Source organism: Bactrocera tryoni, chromosome 4, assembly GCF_016617805.1.
Source record: "Bactrocera tryoni isolate S06 chromosome 4, CSIRO_BtryS06_freeze2, whole genome shotgun sequence".
Classification (NCBI taxonomy): domain Eukaryota; kingdom Metazoa; phylum Arthropoda; class Insecta; order Diptera; family Tephritidae; genus Bactrocera; species Bactrocera tryoni.
Window position 1 is genome coordinate 27,594,843 of NC_052502.1, and position 17,570 is coordinate 27,612,412.

Genomic DNA, 17,570 nt, shown 5'->3' on the forward strand with positions numbered 1-17,570 from the left:
CTTCGCATAAGGTTCCAAACGAACTGAAAGTACACAATTCAAGAAACGACCAAACCAAGAAAATCGCCAGACGACGGCCAATAAAGGCAGTCAGCGGCGGCGCAACAACAACGCCGGCAGCAGCGTCAACGTCAGTCGACGTCGCCTTTTACTTTTTTAGCATTTGCCATTAAAGCATTTCCAGTTTGGCTGTGGCGCATGGTAGGCATTCAGTAAGCGTGGCTGGGGCGTTGATCGCGCCGTCGAGCTGCGCGGCAGCGGTGTTAAGGCGCATACAATCGGTTGGTTGAAGCAACTGTTGTAGTTATTTTAATTGTTGTTGACAAAAATTGCAGCGCTGATAGCAATAATTGTGTTAACAATTGCATTACGTTTCATTGGAACATGTGTGGGTTGCTTGTGATCAGGTATGAGATCGTTTGCGACTTGTTTGAGCGCTAACACAACTAACGGATATTTATATTTAAAAGTAAATTCAAAACACTTGGAGGTTGGAAACTTATTGTTGTTAAATATTAGTTCTGGTGAAAATTAATCCTTTATTTTTTCCAATATTTTAGTAATCTGTAACTTGCACTGTATATAAGCGACCGACCTACGCTATAAGGGATTAGAAAGATAAGATTTCGTACGAAACAACTTTTTACTCATAAAAGACGCTATATTTTACAGTTTTTCTTATTATTAAAGAATATATTTAATTATATTTGGAAAAAAAAAAACATGGAATCAGAAAACTAAGTTTTTAGAATGAAGGAAAAAAGACTTTTGATAAGTTCTTTTAAAACGAACTAATAGTCCAACTAAAAGTTATAGTTATTTCGTGTATCATAAACCCTTACTTCCATTAGAGTGAACAATCCTTGTTTGCGTTTTGATTAGACATTGGAGCCTTTCGATCCCAACTCTAAACTAGAGGAGGGCGGCCCGATGAGTACTTAGTATCACTACCCTAATTACTATACATATATCGTATGCTCGTATAAGGGAATTGTGGGACGGCATTCCAAACTTCTTACGTACAGCTGCAAACGAAACCATTGTTTTTTCGGAAAAGGCAAAAGAACAGCTGTTACAACGAGGAGTGCCGTGTCGCAGCTGAGAGAAAACACACTACCTACCTCGCAACGTTACAATCGACCACAACACGGCGTGATGGAATAGATACCGAGAATCGAAGAGGGAGACGGATTTGCAGACAAAAAAAAGAGAGAGACCGAAACGCGTGAGTATGAAAATCTTGACAAGCTGGCCGAGAGGAGTAATGCTCGAAAATTCTACGAAAAAATGCGGCGCCTAACAAAAGGTTTTAAGGCCGGAGCATGCTTTCAAGAACCCCCCAGAGGTGATCTAGTAACCGATGCCCAGAGCATACTAAAATTATGGAGGGAACACTTCTCCAGGCAGCAGAATGGCAGTGAAAGCATAACATCAGGAGATAGCGAACCCGATTCCCCAATAGATGACGATGGATCAGACGTTCCTTTGCCCGACCATGAAGAAATTCTAATAGCAATTACCTGTCTGAAGAACAACAAAGCGGCGGAGATCAATGAACTACCGGCCGAGCTATTCAAATACAGTAACGAAGAACTGATAAGAAGCATGCATTAGCTTCTTTGTAGAATATGGTCGGACCAAAGCATGCCAGGCGATTGGAATTTAAGTGTGCCCAATGCACAAAAAAGGATACTGCACCCTATAAGTCATTCATTATTCCTGTCCTGTTATATGGTGCAGAGGCATGGACGATGACAACATCTGGTTAGTCGACGTTACGACGCGTTCGAGAGAAAGGTTCAACGGAAGATTTATGGTTCTTTGCGATGGAACTATGAGCTGTACGTGTTATACGACGACATTGACATAGTTCAGCGAATTAAAAGACAGCTGCTACGCTGGCTAGGTCATTGCGTCCGCATGGATGAAAACCTTCCAAAGTAGAGGAAGAAGAAGACGTCCACTCCGTTGGAACGACCGGGTGGAGAAGGACATGGAAACACTTGGAATCTCCAATTGACGCCAAACAGCGGGAAGCATGTTTCCACTTAAACCATACCAAAAACCAAAGGACAGCAGAACAGTGGATTTCACATGGCAAAAGTGATTACCCGCGTTTTCTGAGGTTAACAAAGTGTGATTTAGGATATTGACTACTTGACGCAAATTAGGCATATGACAAAAGTAACTGGCAAACCATGGAAGGACTCTACTGGAATAAGCAGTAACTAACCACGGAACGAAAAACTATTAACTCGAATTCCCAATTGAAAAGAAATATTAAAATCTTAAGAGGAATAGTTTGAAGTTTATGATTGCTCTCTCAATGGATTTATTATTTGCGGGGAAATCAACATGTATATGCTATGTTGTCTTGTCGTAAGGTCACAGAACTAATATTGATCTGTTAAACAGATCTCCAATTTGTGCATCTTTTAGTTTACAGTAACGCTATACCACGCCAAAAGCTGGCCATGCTAGTTTATCTCTTGGGAGACTTGAACCTTTCAGAAGGATGCAGCTAAAATATTTGATGGATCTGTATGAAGACGGTCGTATTTACAAAAGTGTAATGAAATAAGAAAAATGAGTAACTGGCCAAATATTAAATATAAGAATAATACCGCCAGTTTTGGAGAAGAAATGAAAAAAGAAAACCATCACTTGTATGGTCTTGGATCTAGGTGCACAAAATGAAAATGAGAAAATATAAGCTCTAAAAACAACAGTTTACATTTATTTATACAATAGTATGTTCATATAAGATTTTCTGCTATAACAGTTCCTTTTTGCTGTGACACTTCAAAGTTCAACAAATGAAAAATATTTGCATTAAAATATTTCCCCCATCGGTTTTAACGTGATCTCGTGAATCTAAATATTCGAGAAGAGTGCATATTAATATAGGGTTATACAGGCGTATTCACAAATATGTTGGTTACCCACCTGGACATGGGGCGGAGTACGAAGCGCATATAAAACCGCATCAGCTATATTAGCTGGCTCCAAGCGTGCCATATCCTTCACATAGAAGTGAATTTCTTCCGGAAATATGTTTGTGTTCACGGCACCGGGACAAATACCCTTTCCAAATGTCAAAATTTCAAGTTAAATATATTATAAATAGTGGTGAAAAAGTGAAAATGCACTCAACCTTTTAATGGGACTACAAATGTTTATATTCGTGACTTATGAATGAAGCTGGCGAGTATTAAGAAATAAATATACTAGATGAAGTTCTTCTAAATGGGGTTCAGAAAAGTAAAAGATTGAAAAAGCGTGTCAATAGTCAAGAAATGTTTGAAAAGTGAAAGAAGGTATGCGAGACCACTATTGTAGAAGTTGTTAAATCGATCTAGCATGAAGAGAATCCTTACCAAATTTGCCTCTAATATATTCAATTTCTAAACATCACGAAGAAACATGACACAATTTTGGGGGAATTGTTATGAATTCAAAACTAAACCCCCATTGTCAAATTTTAAGAGCCAGGTAGGGCAAAGTTCGAAAAAAAACACGTCATGAAGTAGGATAAGTTAAATACTCTGTAACTTTAAATTCTGCGTTCAGCAAACAATATTTATATAAGTAATATCTCAAATTTCTATTAATTATGAGAAACAATTTTTGGATTTCACAACACAAAGAGCCATTTGAGTACTTATCGGAGCTTGCTCGTGATTTTTGGACCAAAATCAAAATCATACCAACGCCAAATTCTTTAAATTTACCAGATCTTACACCCTGTGATCTGCTTCCAAAACTAAGTACAATAGATAAACAAATATAAAACTTCATTGCTGACAGATTCAAGATTATACTAAAAGAAGTTAGAATAGAAATGCCTTGAGGTGTCGATAAAATAATGAAAGTCGTCGACTCCGACCGTCATGTAGGCACTGTTTCGAATTAAATAAGGATGGATACAGAAAAAGCTAAATGAATTGATACCAAGCAAGTTAACGGTAAAAAAAACCTAATATACCGAATTTTCATCGATTCGCTGCTGAGTCTCAACAAAAACGATCCATTTATAAGTTGATGATTGTGTTTTTGATTGGTTTACATTATTCCAAGAGGGTCGAGAACGCGTTTGAAGGAATTGGTGCTTGAGAATCAACGGTTAACAGTCAGAAATCTTACTGACATCGTTGGAATATCGGAAGGAGCAGTAAAAACCATGTTTAAAGATGATTTGGGTCTAAATAAAGTGAAACACTGGTTTTTTTCGAAAAAAGCGTTGGTTCCAAAACCAAAAAACAATTTTTTCGAAAACCAGCGTCGCGTTAACGTTAACAATACTTTGCGACTACCAGGATGTTATAAAACGTATTATTACTGGCGATGAGTCTTGGATCTATGCTTACGACCCGGAAACAGGCGATCATTTGACCGAATATCGTGGCAAAGATGAGCCGAAGCCGAAAAAACCACGTAAAAGCAGATCTAAAATCAAAGTTATGTCTTGGTTTTTGCACCATGATATTGCACCCTCGCATACTGCATTGTTTATTCGTGAGTTTTTCGCGAAATTTTCAATCAATATCGTGCCGCAAATACCGTATTCACCTGATTTAGCTCCATGTGACTTTTGGCTATCCAGCAAACCGTTTTGAGTCAATTGAAGACTTGAACAACTGTTTCGAGGATTGGAAAAACCATTGCTACAAGTGTATTGGGGTCAAGGGGAGTTATTTCGAGGGGCGATATAGATTTTGAAGAATAAATTATGAACAAAGGCTTACTATTGTTTGCTCAAAGTAGTACGTGGGTTGCCTTTTATATTTCGGGATTCGACGGCCCTATGTTATACATACTCAGTATTGTTTATAGTAACTTAAAATATTCATCTCGGCCAAAAAAAACGAAAAAGATCGCGAGCATTTTCGCGCGATTATTTTTTACCACTTTCAATGTGGATTATCTGAGCAAAAATGCATCGAAGAGCTTAATTCAATTTTGGGCTATGAGCTTCATTAATCCAGTCCTCCATTGTTTATCGATAGATGATGAATTCAATCGAGGTATAAAAAGCAACCTACGTATTTCAACAGTGATTCGGTAGAAGCTCTGAAAGTTTGGTTGGGAACTTCACTTTATAGTCTGGAACTGGCATCAAGTGATTATTTTTTGTGTCTAGCTATGGCAAATATGGCTTATGGAAATCGACTTTGCTGGTAGGGTAATAAGGATTTCTAGGATAGTGGCATTATGAAATTGCTTTCAAAATGGCTGTAAGTTATCGAAATAAAACTATCAATTTATGCATATATAGTATAATGATTTCATTTCACTAGACCATACTTATATCCGAAAAATATTACTTTTAATGTGACTCTATAATTTTCGTAATTAAAACACAAATTTTCGAAATGTATATGAGCAATAGAATTAGCAACAGAGAAGTCAATCTAGCATACTACTACTTATTTCAAAATTAACGCTAACCTTAATGACACTACATACTCACCGTAATACGAACTTTATTCTTGTGCAGTTGAAATTCTTGCCTGTAAGTCTCCGTCATCGCCGTAATGGCAAACTTAGTTGCCGGATATATATTGAAGCTCGGTAGCACATCAATAAAATTCAACACCTGCTGCCCAGCTATACTGTTAATGACCAATATATGGCCCTCGTTGCCACGCTTCATCATGCCGCGGAACACTTCACGTGTACACCATAACACCGCCATGACGTTAGTATCAATTACCTGGCGTATCTTCTCAGTATTATTAGGCGCCACCAGTTCCGTTTCACGTGTGATACCAGCATTATTTAACAGTACATCCGCGCCACCCAACATACGTTCCGTCCAATCGATTGCCGCTACAACCTGATCCTCTTTAGATACATCACAGCGACGTGGTATGAACTGTGGTTGCAATGCTGGAGGCAAACTGAATTTGAGCTCCTGCAATTTAGCTTCTCGCCGTGCGAGACCGACGACACGTAGACCTGCCACCACCAAAGCTCGAGCACAGGCAGCACCAATGCCACCACTGGCACCAGTGACCACTGCCAATTTACCCTGCCAACGTTCCATAGAATTACATGTACTTTCAAAGACAACTAAGTAGTTACTGAGTGAGGAATATAGCTTATTTTCATGTAGTTTGCTACAAATTAATGCATATGTATGTAAGTACAAGGCGCGTTCCAAAGTAAACAGGACAGGATGGTTTTTTTGGCAAAATCAATTTATTTTATTGAAAGTAGTCTTCTTCTGCTCCAATACAGATTTTTGCACGGACGAATGGCCTCTACGTCTGCATAACGCTTTCCTTTCGTGGGCAAATGCATTTTACCGAAAATAAAGAAGTCGCACGGTGCCGTATCAGGTGAATACGGGGAGTGGTTAATGGTTAAAATGTGATTTTTGGTCAAATAGTCGTGCTTCGAATGTTGGATTTGGAGCAATTTTTGGTCGTCAGTCAATTTGTGCGGAACAAACCGTGCACACACCTTTCGTAAGCCCAAATGTTCGTGATGTTTTGGAGATGTTCAATTCCATTTCCATGAATTTCAATGATGATTTCGGCTTTTGATGAATTCACGCGCAGTTTCGATGGAATTTCCGGTGATAACGGATTTTGATTGGCCCACATGTTGATCGTCATTTATGCCCTCACGACCACTTTAAAAACGTTGAAACCACTCGTGCACTCTGCTACGGGATAGGCAATCATCGCCATATACTTGTTTCATCAATTGAAGAATTTCGGTAAAAGTTTTACCAATTTTAAAACAAAATTTAATGTTGGCTCTTTGTTCGTAGCTCGTTTTCGCGCCGCTAACACAAACATACTGACACTTAAAACGCAATAACTTCACTTCCATTAAATGTTATGAAATTCTCACTGGACAATCGATGAAGGCAGCAGATTCTATCGCACCAGACGACATATAGATGGCGCCACCAGAGGGCGCTAGATTCAAAAAGTTTTGTTTACTTTGGAACGCACCGTGTATGTACATAAGTTCGTATATTTTTACAATTGCATATGAAGTTACTTATGCATGATGATTTTTAGGTCGATACTAATTTTTTACAATATCGATTAACTAATATAGCAGTTATAGGGTTTCACTTGTATAATTGAATATGAAATCATTGTCACTTGCCATCACATTCAACATGGAGCGCTGGCAGGGCAAAGTTGCTATGGTGACTGGTGCTAGCAGTGGCATCGGTGCTGCTTGTGCCAAGGCTTTGGTGTGTGCCGGATTTGTTGTTGTGGGATTAGCACGTCGCCAGGAACGCATTGCGCAATTGCAACAGGAATTACCTACGCGATTTCGCTCCAATTTACACGCCTACAAATGTGATATAACAAAGGAGGAGAGTGTAAGCGACGCTTTCAAGTGGACGCAGCAGAAGCTGGGCGCCGGCGTTGATGTTTTGGTGAATAATGCTGGCATTATAGCGACTACGGAGTTGAGTGCACGTCAGAATACGAATGAAATACGCAACACCATCGATACGAATCTGTTGGGTACGGTTTTTTGTACACGCGAGGCTTTCAATTCAATGCGTGAACGTGATGTTGAAGGTCATATAATGATCATTAATAGTGTGGCTGGTTTGCAAGTTCCGAATTTGGGTCCAAACTTGCCATCGCTCAATATATATCCTGCAACAAAGTTCGCTTTACGAGCTATGAACGAAATCTATCGACAAGAATTCCAGCGACACAAGACTCGTGTACGAATAACGGTACGTGGTATTCATAAAAAAAATTATATTGTAGAGAATAATGAAAGTGGCATCAATAAGACTACGTTGTTCATATTGGGTAGTCGAAAAAGTCTTTACGTATTTTGTCAATAGATGTCGTTGCAATTTTATATCTCCAGTACTATCAATCACATTGTGTCATACCATATACTGTTGTAAAGGTGAGATTTTCAGCTTCATTTAACCAAAAGTTGAAAAAAAGTTACAGCTGTTCCAAGTGAGTGAAAATAATGAAGAAATTCGCAAGTGGGTTTACTGAAACGATGCTGTATCAGTTCGAGCACAACAATGGTTCGCTCGCTTTCGTTCTGGAAATTTCAAAATTTCGATTTACACTGATGAAAGTTTTACACAGATGTCTCTAGCGGAATTTATTGGAATACGAAAATACTTTTTTGACTACCCAATATTTGATTCAGGCTGATCCATATAAACTGAGCGCGCAAACCGAATCGACAAAATTTGTACTAGTGTGTTTTTGGAGTCCGCTTTGTCACGAGCACAAGTATTTTTGTAGCACAAAAGATTCCGTAAGGGTGTGGTGCTTGTGCTTGAAAATCACCACGTTGACTTTAGAGAGATATCAGAGGATATCAAAATCTCTTATGGATCAACTTGACATTTTGATGAAGGTTTTGAGTGCAAAAAGTGTCAATCGTCAGTCTCTCGCAAGAAATACGTCGGATAGAGGTATTGAAGGTCAACCCAGCCAGGGCTTATAACAAGTGTATGGAAAATCTGATAAAACGTTAGTGTCAGGAGCCCTTGAAGGTGATAATAAAGATTTGTATTAAACTACGTGAAAATGTAATTTTTTTGTCAGTCAGTTACATGAGATCAGATGGTATGTTAAACTTTGAAGGTCATAGCGAACGAATGAGAAAAGGCAACATAGCGTACAAAGCCAAGACAAAAAATGCATAGTAATACTCATTACTTCGTTGATGACGTCAATTCAAAAGCATTTATCTGTCAAATGCATTTCAAAAAATTAAACGAAACAAAGATGTCATAATCTTTATTTCTAGAATTCTATTTTACATTTCAGCTCGCATGGTTAATCTCATACCCATAATACATGCTATATTTTTTTAAATTTAAATTTAGAGCATCAGTCCAGGCATTGTTGATACCGACATATTGCCCACTTCTATTCGCAATGTTGTCAAGGATATGCTACCGAGTCTTACGTCGGAAGATGTGGCCGATGCTGTATTATGGGCAATAAGCACACCACCAAATGTACAGGTACATTCAGCAAATTTGTACATAAAGGGTTTTATTTGAATAACACCAGATTACTCTTTTTATAGGTTCACAACATCACCATAAAGCCCATGGGGGAAAAATTTTAATACTTAGTATAGTTTAAGCTTATCTTATTAAATTCATTTGACCCTACTTAACTATTTTTTATTTAAAAATATAGAACATTTCATGGAATAAAAATTATTTAATTAATATTTTATTATATAACAAGTAAGGAAGAGCCGAAGTCTAATTTTTGATTTTATTAACTAGACTGCTTACATGATGATTGTGGTGGTGAGACATCTTTCAAAAAAAGAAGTATAAAACTTGTTTAATAATAACATTTTAAATCGATTTGAGATAGCTTCTGAGTTACAGCCTTTTAAAACGTAACCGTGCGAGACTTTATAATACATGTGTATGTATGTATATCTAAATGAGCAAAGTGACGAGCTGAGTCGATTTAGCTGGTCTCCCAGGTTTTGAGATATCGATCTGAAAGTTTTCACAAATCGTTTTCTTCTCAACGCAGCTGCTCACTTATCGGAACCACCAATATCAGATCACTGTAGCATATAGCTGACATACGAACTGAACAATCAGAAACAAGTTTTGTATAGAAAATTTGTTTATTTGACAAGGTATCTTCACGAAATTTGACAAGGATTATTATTCAACGCAGTGGTAAAGTGCAGTCAATTATACAGATCGAATCACTATAGAATACGAATATAGCTGTCATACAAACTTAACGAACAAAATCATGTTCTTGTTTGGACAATTTTTTTTATTTGTGAAGGGTATTCTAGCTTCAGTGCAACCGAAGTTAACTTTTTTTCTTGTTCTTGCTCCTTAAGACTTACGAACCTACATACATAGGGTTAGATCGCCGAAATACAGGACTTTTAGATGGATAAAATCGGGTAGCGAGTCAGAATAGGAATATGATATGTCTCAAACCGTATATACTTTCAAATATTTGTCAGATTTTGATACATATTTAAAAATACAAATATTCATATACCGTAAAGAACTTTATAGCACTTACCTCCGAAATTATCTGTAGAGCTCTGATCTTGCATTAATAATCTTTTTGTTTCTTGGGACAAATGTCTAACTTAAATCATTAATCGCACCTAGAATTAAAAAAAAAAGAAAATTTATTTTTCAATGGAAGTAATAATGAGACTATTGTGTACATATTTTGTCGTTTGCCCTATTGCGGAACTATAAACTTAAGTAGTCGTTAGATGGATTAGTTACATATAATATTAATATACTGATGATATTTGATAATCACTAAGCTTTGCCATTTCATCATGGAAAGATATACGATCCAACAAAAAGTCGAAATTATTAAATTGTACTACCGAAATTCGGAGTCAGTGGCCTCAACTTTAAGAGCGCTACGTCCAATCCATCAATTGAGCGTCTAGTGGACAAATTTCAATCCACAGGCACAGTACAAAATGTTTCTGTGCCAGTAAGACAAAGAATATTACCGTCGCCAGCGCATCAATTGAGGAAGACCCAAATCAGTATTTCACACGTCGTTTTTAAGCATTGGACATCCCTGTGACGTATTTGTGGCGAATTTTGCGAAAAGATCTTGGCCTACATCCTTACAAGATCAAATTTACGCAAGAACTGAAGACGCTTGACGACCAGAATCGTCGTATATTCGAGTATTGGGCTCAGCAAAAACTTGAAATTATGAAGATTTTCATCGAGAAATCATTTTCAGCGATGAGGCTCATTTCTGGCTCAATGGTTTCGCCAAGAAGCAAAATGTGCATTATTGGTCAGGTAACTATCCACACGTACTCCGTGAGTCACCATTACATTTCGAAAAAATTACGGTTTGGTGCGGTTTATGAGCCGGCGGCGACATTGTGTTATCTCACGAAATAGCCCAGACAATTGGTCACCCCGGACGTGCGATTTGATGCCGTTAGACTATTTCCTGTGGGGCTACGTCAAGTCTATGGTCTGTGCCAATAAGCCAGCAACAATTGATGAACTTCGTACGAATATCGAAAGTGAAATGGCAGCAATATCGGCCGATTTATGCTTGAAAACCGTCGAAAACTTGGTTCAGCGTCTGGACTTCTGCAAGCGTGCCCGTGGCGGTCATGCAAAAGAAATCGAGTCCCATACATAATGGCATCAAATGCGCTTTCACAGGATTAAGGAATTTCATCGATATCCCAAACAGATTTTATTTTAATTAAAGAAAAAACGTTTGTAGCGCTCTTATTGAAAAACCCGTTATTGAGTGCTCAAAACTTCTACAACGGAGCGAAATAGCATTCAATAAAAAGGAGAGTATTTTTTGGCTGCTTATTCAACTCGCATCTTTTAGTTTCTTATAAAAAAAAAAACAAATGTAAGATGACAATTTTCTTTACCATGCCATCAATGGCACATTATTAAATTGGGAAAATTTTTTATTTGAGGCAGAAATAAGCATAATTTTATATAATGGGAAATTTCGTAGGTTAATACATTTTTAAATGACGTAGTTGTTAGTATGATTAGAGCAGTAACTAAAACACAAAGACGGACAAAATTTCAATACTTTGAAAACTTTGTTATTTTTCATTTTTATTTCATAAAAAAATGTTCAATAATTTGGGTAAGTAATAATCAATTCAACACTACGCAAATCAACAAGAGTAGAGGACACGAACCTTAAACACGATTAGCCCATCATTCCTTTGCTACGTTTAAAGGCTGCACCCATTTTGCGATTATGGTTTGCACGCGAAGATTTATTTTTCTCTTTTTTATCGCGATTTCTCAAAGTGTCTTTATCTTGTCCTTGACCTTTTGGCGCACCAACAACATCTCTCGCTTTACTGTTGTTATCGAAATTGCCGCCATGATTGCGATTACCCCATTTAGCCTGTCGTCGAGCTTCGTAACGAGCTCGAATATCTTCGGGATTTTCACAAAAATTCAATCGTTTATTACGATCAGTTTGTGCATCTAAATTGGATTTATCTTCTGCCGTTTCCTGATCATCCTCACTCTCTTCGTCCGATACATCTTCAACATTTGCCAGACCAGCTTTAAGCTGTTTCGATTTAACTACACGTGTCTCACTTTCTAATAATGCTTCATAACTGTCATCATATTCATCGTTATATTCATCATTGCTACTTTCCCCTTCACTTACTAGTGTATACGCTTGATAGCGTGATTTTATTTCAGCTAAATCACTTTTATCATCTAACATTTGAGCAGCATCTCTTGGTGTGTTTGGCATGCCCTTACCCTGTTTAATAATACAGTTAGGGTTATCTTGCGTCATGACATCATATGCATCGCCATCATAAACGTTAAAGTGTTTAACACCAGTCTGTTGATAAGTCTTATCTTGAGGATCGGGTGGTATATATACCTCGGTTTGGTCTGCATTCACTAGATCAGGTGGTAGATTGTTTTCAAGTATAGCGGCAATAGCCTCTTCGCTATTGTTATAACGCGAAAGTATACGCCGAACAAACCCTGTGCCTAAATGAGGCAGAACATCCAATACTGACGTTACTTCTAAATCAATATCACGTTCTTGAGCTACTACTGTGGACGATGTAATATTCGTATCTTTATTTGATGTTTGGTTATTTTTATTATTTAATTTCGAAGAATTTTTAGTTTTTTTATTCGGTTTTGGGTTGTTTTTGTCCACAGTCGATTTTGATTCTGTTTGATATCCTTGCACAATAAAAGACGCCTTAAATCCATCCCTATAAAAAACATTTCAATTATTTTCTAAACAATATGCTTATATTCTAAACTTTTCTACATACAAATTTTTGCAGGTTTGTTTAAGTATATCAACATCTAGTTCAACAGGGTATAAGCGGCCATAATCATTAACGAAAGTCTGCTCTGAGAGGCATTCAGTCAGTAATCCTATAAGTAGTTCAGCGTTCGGCATACTATCAGCTCTAAAAAAATATGCTTTAGTATACACTAATTAATATGAAAAGTTGCAAAATATCTTACGGGTTTGCCATGGCCGCTTCAACAAAGCTGTAAGCTATACTTCGAAACGCCTTTAAATATTCTAAACGTGCCATATTAAGCCAGCCCAAACTTGTAGCAGCCTCATTAATGAGGAATATGTTTTTGTACAAAAAAGGTATTGTATTATCATAGAACTGCGCAATACTAAAAATAAAAATAAAGGTTTATTAATATATGCATTTATATGAAATTAACTTTTGCACCTTTGTCCCAATTTAATTTCAGCGCATAAGGCCTGCACTTCCGGACAAACAGCTAATAGTACACTTAGTGAGTACGCACAATCTAAGGTGTATAAAGCAACATCATCATACGGGGTTTCAGCATTCTCATCTAAATCCCCTCCACCAGCACCTTCAAATCCCTCATTTTCGGCTTGCGTTTGTATACTTCGAAATGCAGTGCGGAAAAATGACAGTGCGGCTAAGATATCCTGCTTATAGTTTGGTTCAATTCGTAAAAGTGAATCAAAAATTCGACGTAATATTGCTGTGTTTTGTGGATCTGCATCTCCGACAGCCATAAGTAAATCGAATAACATTGGCACTGATATTAAGTAGTTTTTATAAATCAATTCACGCTGATGCTCAACACTTAACCAAGCTTCATCCGATTCACGATTAGTAATAAGCCGGCAAACGATACGCATCACCAGTTCTAGTATTTGTTCGTATATTTCTATAACATTTTGTTGTTGAACAATTTGTGACCAAACATTCAAATAAAATGGTGTCGACCGCTGTAAAAAGGAAACAACCGCCGCTAGCGCAGTCTTTTGAAAAACCATATATGACCAAAATCTAAAAAGCCAAACCAATTAGTTTTTAAATCTCACAGGCTAACTGTACACTTACTCATGATGGCGACAGTTTAACAAAAAATGCATGTCTTTGCAAAAGCAATTTGAATTGTATTGCCACTCCTCCAATTCTACACCACTTTTCACACGACCATACTGAGTCAAAAGACTTACATATGTTGCAAAATTGGCACGAGGAGCCCAATGTTTATGCTAAAATTTATATATTATTTACTTCGATTGATGTATAAAATAAAGTTTTACCAAAGCTGGCACGGAACATGGTGTTAAACCATCGTCTGCTGGTATTCGAAATACTAATTGATCTAGTGATTTTTTATCCAGATTCTAAAAAAACTATATTTAATTTACACAAAATAATAAAATTTGTATTATTTACCGATAACTCCCCATTAATAGTGATACTCATTTTATATAAAAAAAAGTAAAACGTAAATATGTGAAATAAAGCTTTATAAAAATTAACAATTGCGAAATTCGTGTAACAGCTGTTGTCAGTGATGGTATTGCCACACTTCAATAGATTACATTTTTAAGCGCTGATTCTTTACATTTCTGTTTCATACAGTTGTGAGAGTGTACATTAGCAGTAAATGTATTTATATATTTTATGCATAAAATTTAAAATATTTCACTTCGTTGCTATATGTTGCGAATGTATAACATTTTTTTTGCTTTACCAGGCTGTCCTTTCCCTTTTTTTCGAATTTAACCTTAAATTCGAAAAAATAGGATGTAAGGGAATTGTATGTAAATATTACGAAGACAATGAACTTCAAAGTGAGCAAACCCAGAAAGAAGTAAACAAAACAATAGTAGCAAGGTGTAAAATATACATACTTACATCTTAAAATATACCTTGATAAGCACACACATGCAGATAAATGCGCTGATAAACATTCATTCAATGTTACGACGAGAGTACTTCGTCAGTCAATTTTAATGTTCAAGCGTAACACTTGAATAAATATTATTTGCTGCTTAGAGTTGACGTATAATTAATATTTAACTAAGAGGAAAATAATGTTCAGTTTCACTTAAAGCACATAATTGGGCAGTAAAAATTTGTCACACGAATGGACATTAAAACAAATAATTGAAAAGTGAAATTATATTCTTAAATTAAAAGGCGACTGTAGCACTTTACTCTTCCAAATGGCGCAAATGGGAAAAACTATGGAAGATGTGAGTATATATATGGACATATGTATATATATTAAATGCTCGCTTAGTCAGTAGTTCGCGCGTAAAAATGTAACGTCGTTATAAGAAGGTTGTTAGAGAAACATATCGTGCTTTTTGTTTACCTCTGAATTTGCATCTTATTGCCGAGCAATGTGCACAATTTTTCACTTCCCTTTTGTTTGTTTTCCCGTTTTGTGCGAGTTGCTTTTGCTGTTTCGCTTCTTATTGGAAATTTTCTGTTTACGTGTCGGATTGGATAAAATGCCGAATGTGATATCTTAGATAAAAGAGTGTCACAAAGTATTGTTGAATTAAATTAAGCAATTAAATAGGTAATAATAAATTACAGGTGTTTGGACGTGGTCAAGTCAGAATACACGACTTTGGTGGAAGTGTCCAGAAAAGCTCATCGGTTATAGTTACAATTCCTGCCCATACTTCAATGTCCACAACTTCTATACCAACAACTGCCATGAATATACACGGTTAGTATGACACAATAAATATCCGTTTTATTCTTCATATCAAAAAAAAACCTACAATTTTTAGTAAACGCCAACACTTTGAAGTACATCAGTTTAATAACGCTAACATTGCAAAATGCAATACTTGGACTTAGTATGCGATATGCACGTACCCGACCGGGAGATATTTTCATCAGTTCTACAGGTGTGTAACTTTATTCAATGAAAAATACCGTTAATCAAATTCGGAACAGTTTTTGTACAATTATCTTTCGTAAATCTTAAATACTTATATATGTGCATACATAGACACTAACCTACCTGTATATATATATGTATTTGCATGTATTTACATATACATACATACATATATGATTGGACTTATTTAAATTTATAATATAAGCAAAAACTTCTCTTGTAAGATAAGAAATATTTCCGGTTTTCTAATCAGAAAGTGAAGGTGGAGATAAAAACACAATCATAGCATACATATGCACCCAATTTAAGCACTTTTTCCGTATTAAAAAATGCGGTACTTAAATATGTAAGTATATCTATTTATAACTTTTTGCTTGATATACTGAATATTTATTGTATTTATCTATAAAACAGTCAAATGTAAAGCACTAGTAGTAAATATTAAGGTTTATAATAAAGGCTATAAATGGAACTTTTAGCACCTAATAGTAAATATTTGTCCTTGCTTTTGACTGTTTGACAATTGTACATTTAATACAGTATTATTGTATTCAATTTTTATTTTTTAGCTGTGCTTATGTCTGAGATAGTTAAACTTGTCACCTGTTTGGTTTTGGTGTTCAATGAAGAGGGTAAGGACGCACAGAAATTTGTACGTACGCTGCACAAAACAATTATTGCGAATCCTGTGGATACACTCAAAGTGTGCGTTCCTTCACTAGTTTATATTGTGCAAAATAATTTACTATATGTGTCCGCTTCACATTTGGATGCAGCCACTTACCAAGTGACCTATCAATTGAAGATATTGACGACCGCCATGTTTGCTGTATTCATACTGCGACGACGCCTTATCAACACACAGTGGGGTGCATTATTGTTGCTTATTGCTGGCGTTGTAATGGTGCAATTAGCGCAAACTGTGGATGATAGTACAGGAAGTGCAACATCAACAGGACCGGAGCAAAATCGTATGCTCGGATTGTGGGCAGCACTAGGAGCATGTTTTCTGTCCGGTTTCGCTGGGATATATTTTGAAAAAATCCTTAAAGGCGCCGATATATCCGTATGGATGCGTAACGTACAACTTAGTTTGCTCAGTATACCATTTGGTATGCTGACTTGCTTCATTAACGATGGACATCAAATCGCAAGCGCCGGTTTCTTCCATGGTTATGACTTGTTCATTTGGTATTTGATATTTCTACAGGCGGGTGGAGGACTTATAGTAGCAGTCGTGGTAAAATATGCTGATAACATATTAAAAGGATTTGCTACCTCCTTAGCTATAGTCGTTTCATGTGTAGCATCTATTTATTTATTCGACTTCAACTTGACTATACGTTTTGCAATTGGTGCGGGATTAGTTATTGCTTCCATATTTTTGTATGGATACGATCCCAAGAAGTCAACTGGAAACGCAAAGCAGACAACAATGAACGCAGCACAAAAGAATCCAACGCAACTAGAGGATGAGGAAAAACTCCTGCCCAGAGTTTAAAACACTCGACGTTTTAAACTAAAATCAATTTAGCAATTGATTTTCAGTATTCGAAATGTAATTACCATAAATGTTTTAATTTTAATTAAAGGATTTAACGTCAGTTATGCAACTTAAGTAATTTATAAAGGAAACCGACTGCGAACTTAAAAATGATTTTAGTTAGTTATTTCATATTGAACGCAATTTACTTAATCTCACAAAAACTATTTAGTTGTAAGCATATACATTTATGCCCATATAAATATTAAAATATATATTTAAACGCCCAAACGAGTTTTTATTATGTAGTAATTATTATTATCTGTTGAAAGAGTTAAAATATAATGGGTTCTGATATTTTATAATATTTGCCAATAAATTACTCTGTATGCTATTAAC

At 36.3% G+C, this 17,570-nt stretch overlaps 4 protein-coding genes across 4 annotated transcripts; 2 read left to right on the forward strand and 2 right to left on the reverse strand.

The window, feature by feature from the left end:
* Window positions 1–2,710: 2,710 nt before the first annotated feature.
* LOC120773924 (farnesol dehydrogenase) lies at window positions 2,711–6,060 on the reverse strand. Its single transcript, XM_040103121.1, has 3 exons — window positions 5,471–6,060; window positions 2,947–3,084; window positions 2,711–2,874 (listed from the first exon to the last, which is right to left on the reverse strand). Exons 1-3 carry the CDS (start codon window positions 6,044–6,046, stop codon window positions 2,833–2,835), a joined length of 756 nt encoding a protein of 251 aa, XP_039959055.1. The 5' UTR covers window positions 6,047–6,060; the 3' UTR covers window positions 2,711–2,832.
* Window positions 6,061–7,138: 1,078 nt separating this feature from the next.
* Window positions 7,139–9,155, forward strand: LOC120773923 (farnesol dehydrogenase). The gene is made up of 3 exons (XM_040103120.1): window positions 7,139–7,717; window positions 8,846–8,986; window positions 9,052–9,155. Exons 1-3 carry the CDS (start codon window positions 7,139–7,141, stop codon window positions 9,091–9,093), a joined length of 762 nt encoding a protein of 253 aa, XP_039959054.1. The 3' UTR covers window positions 9,094–9,155.
* A 2,409-nt stretch (window positions 9,156–11,564) lies between these two features.
* Window positions 11,565–14,334, reverse strand: LOC120775351 (activating signal cointegrator 1 complex subunit 2). The gene is made up of 7 exons (XM_040105509.1): window positions 14,221–14,334; window positions 14,085–14,168; window positions 13,876–14,033; window positions 13,225–13,821; window positions 13,001–13,165; window positions 12,802–12,942; window positions 11,565–12,738 (listed from the first exon to the last, which is right to left on the reverse strand). The coding sequence occupies exons 1-7, from the start codon at window positions 14,248–14,250 to the stop codon at window positions 11,691–11,693; spliced, it is 2,223 nt and encodes a 740-aa protein (XP_039961443.1). The 5' UTR covers window positions 14,251–14,334; the 3' UTR covers window positions 11,565–11,690.
* Window positions 14,335–14,755: 421 nt separating this feature from the next.
* LOC120773952 (UDP-N-acetylglucosamine transporter) lies at window positions 14,756–17,257 on the forward strand. The gene is made up of 4 exons (XM_040103178.1): window positions 14,756–15,026; window positions 15,376–15,511; window positions 15,576–15,695; window positions 16,258–17,257. The coding sequence occupies exons 1-4, from the start codon at window positions 14,997–14,999 to the stop codon at window positions 17,187–17,189; spliced, it is 1,218 nt and encodes a 405-aa protein (XP_039959112.1). The 5' UTR covers window positions 14,756–14,996; the 3' UTR covers window positions 17,190–17,257.
* The last annotated feature ends 313 nt before the right edge of the window (window positions 17,258–17,570 follow it).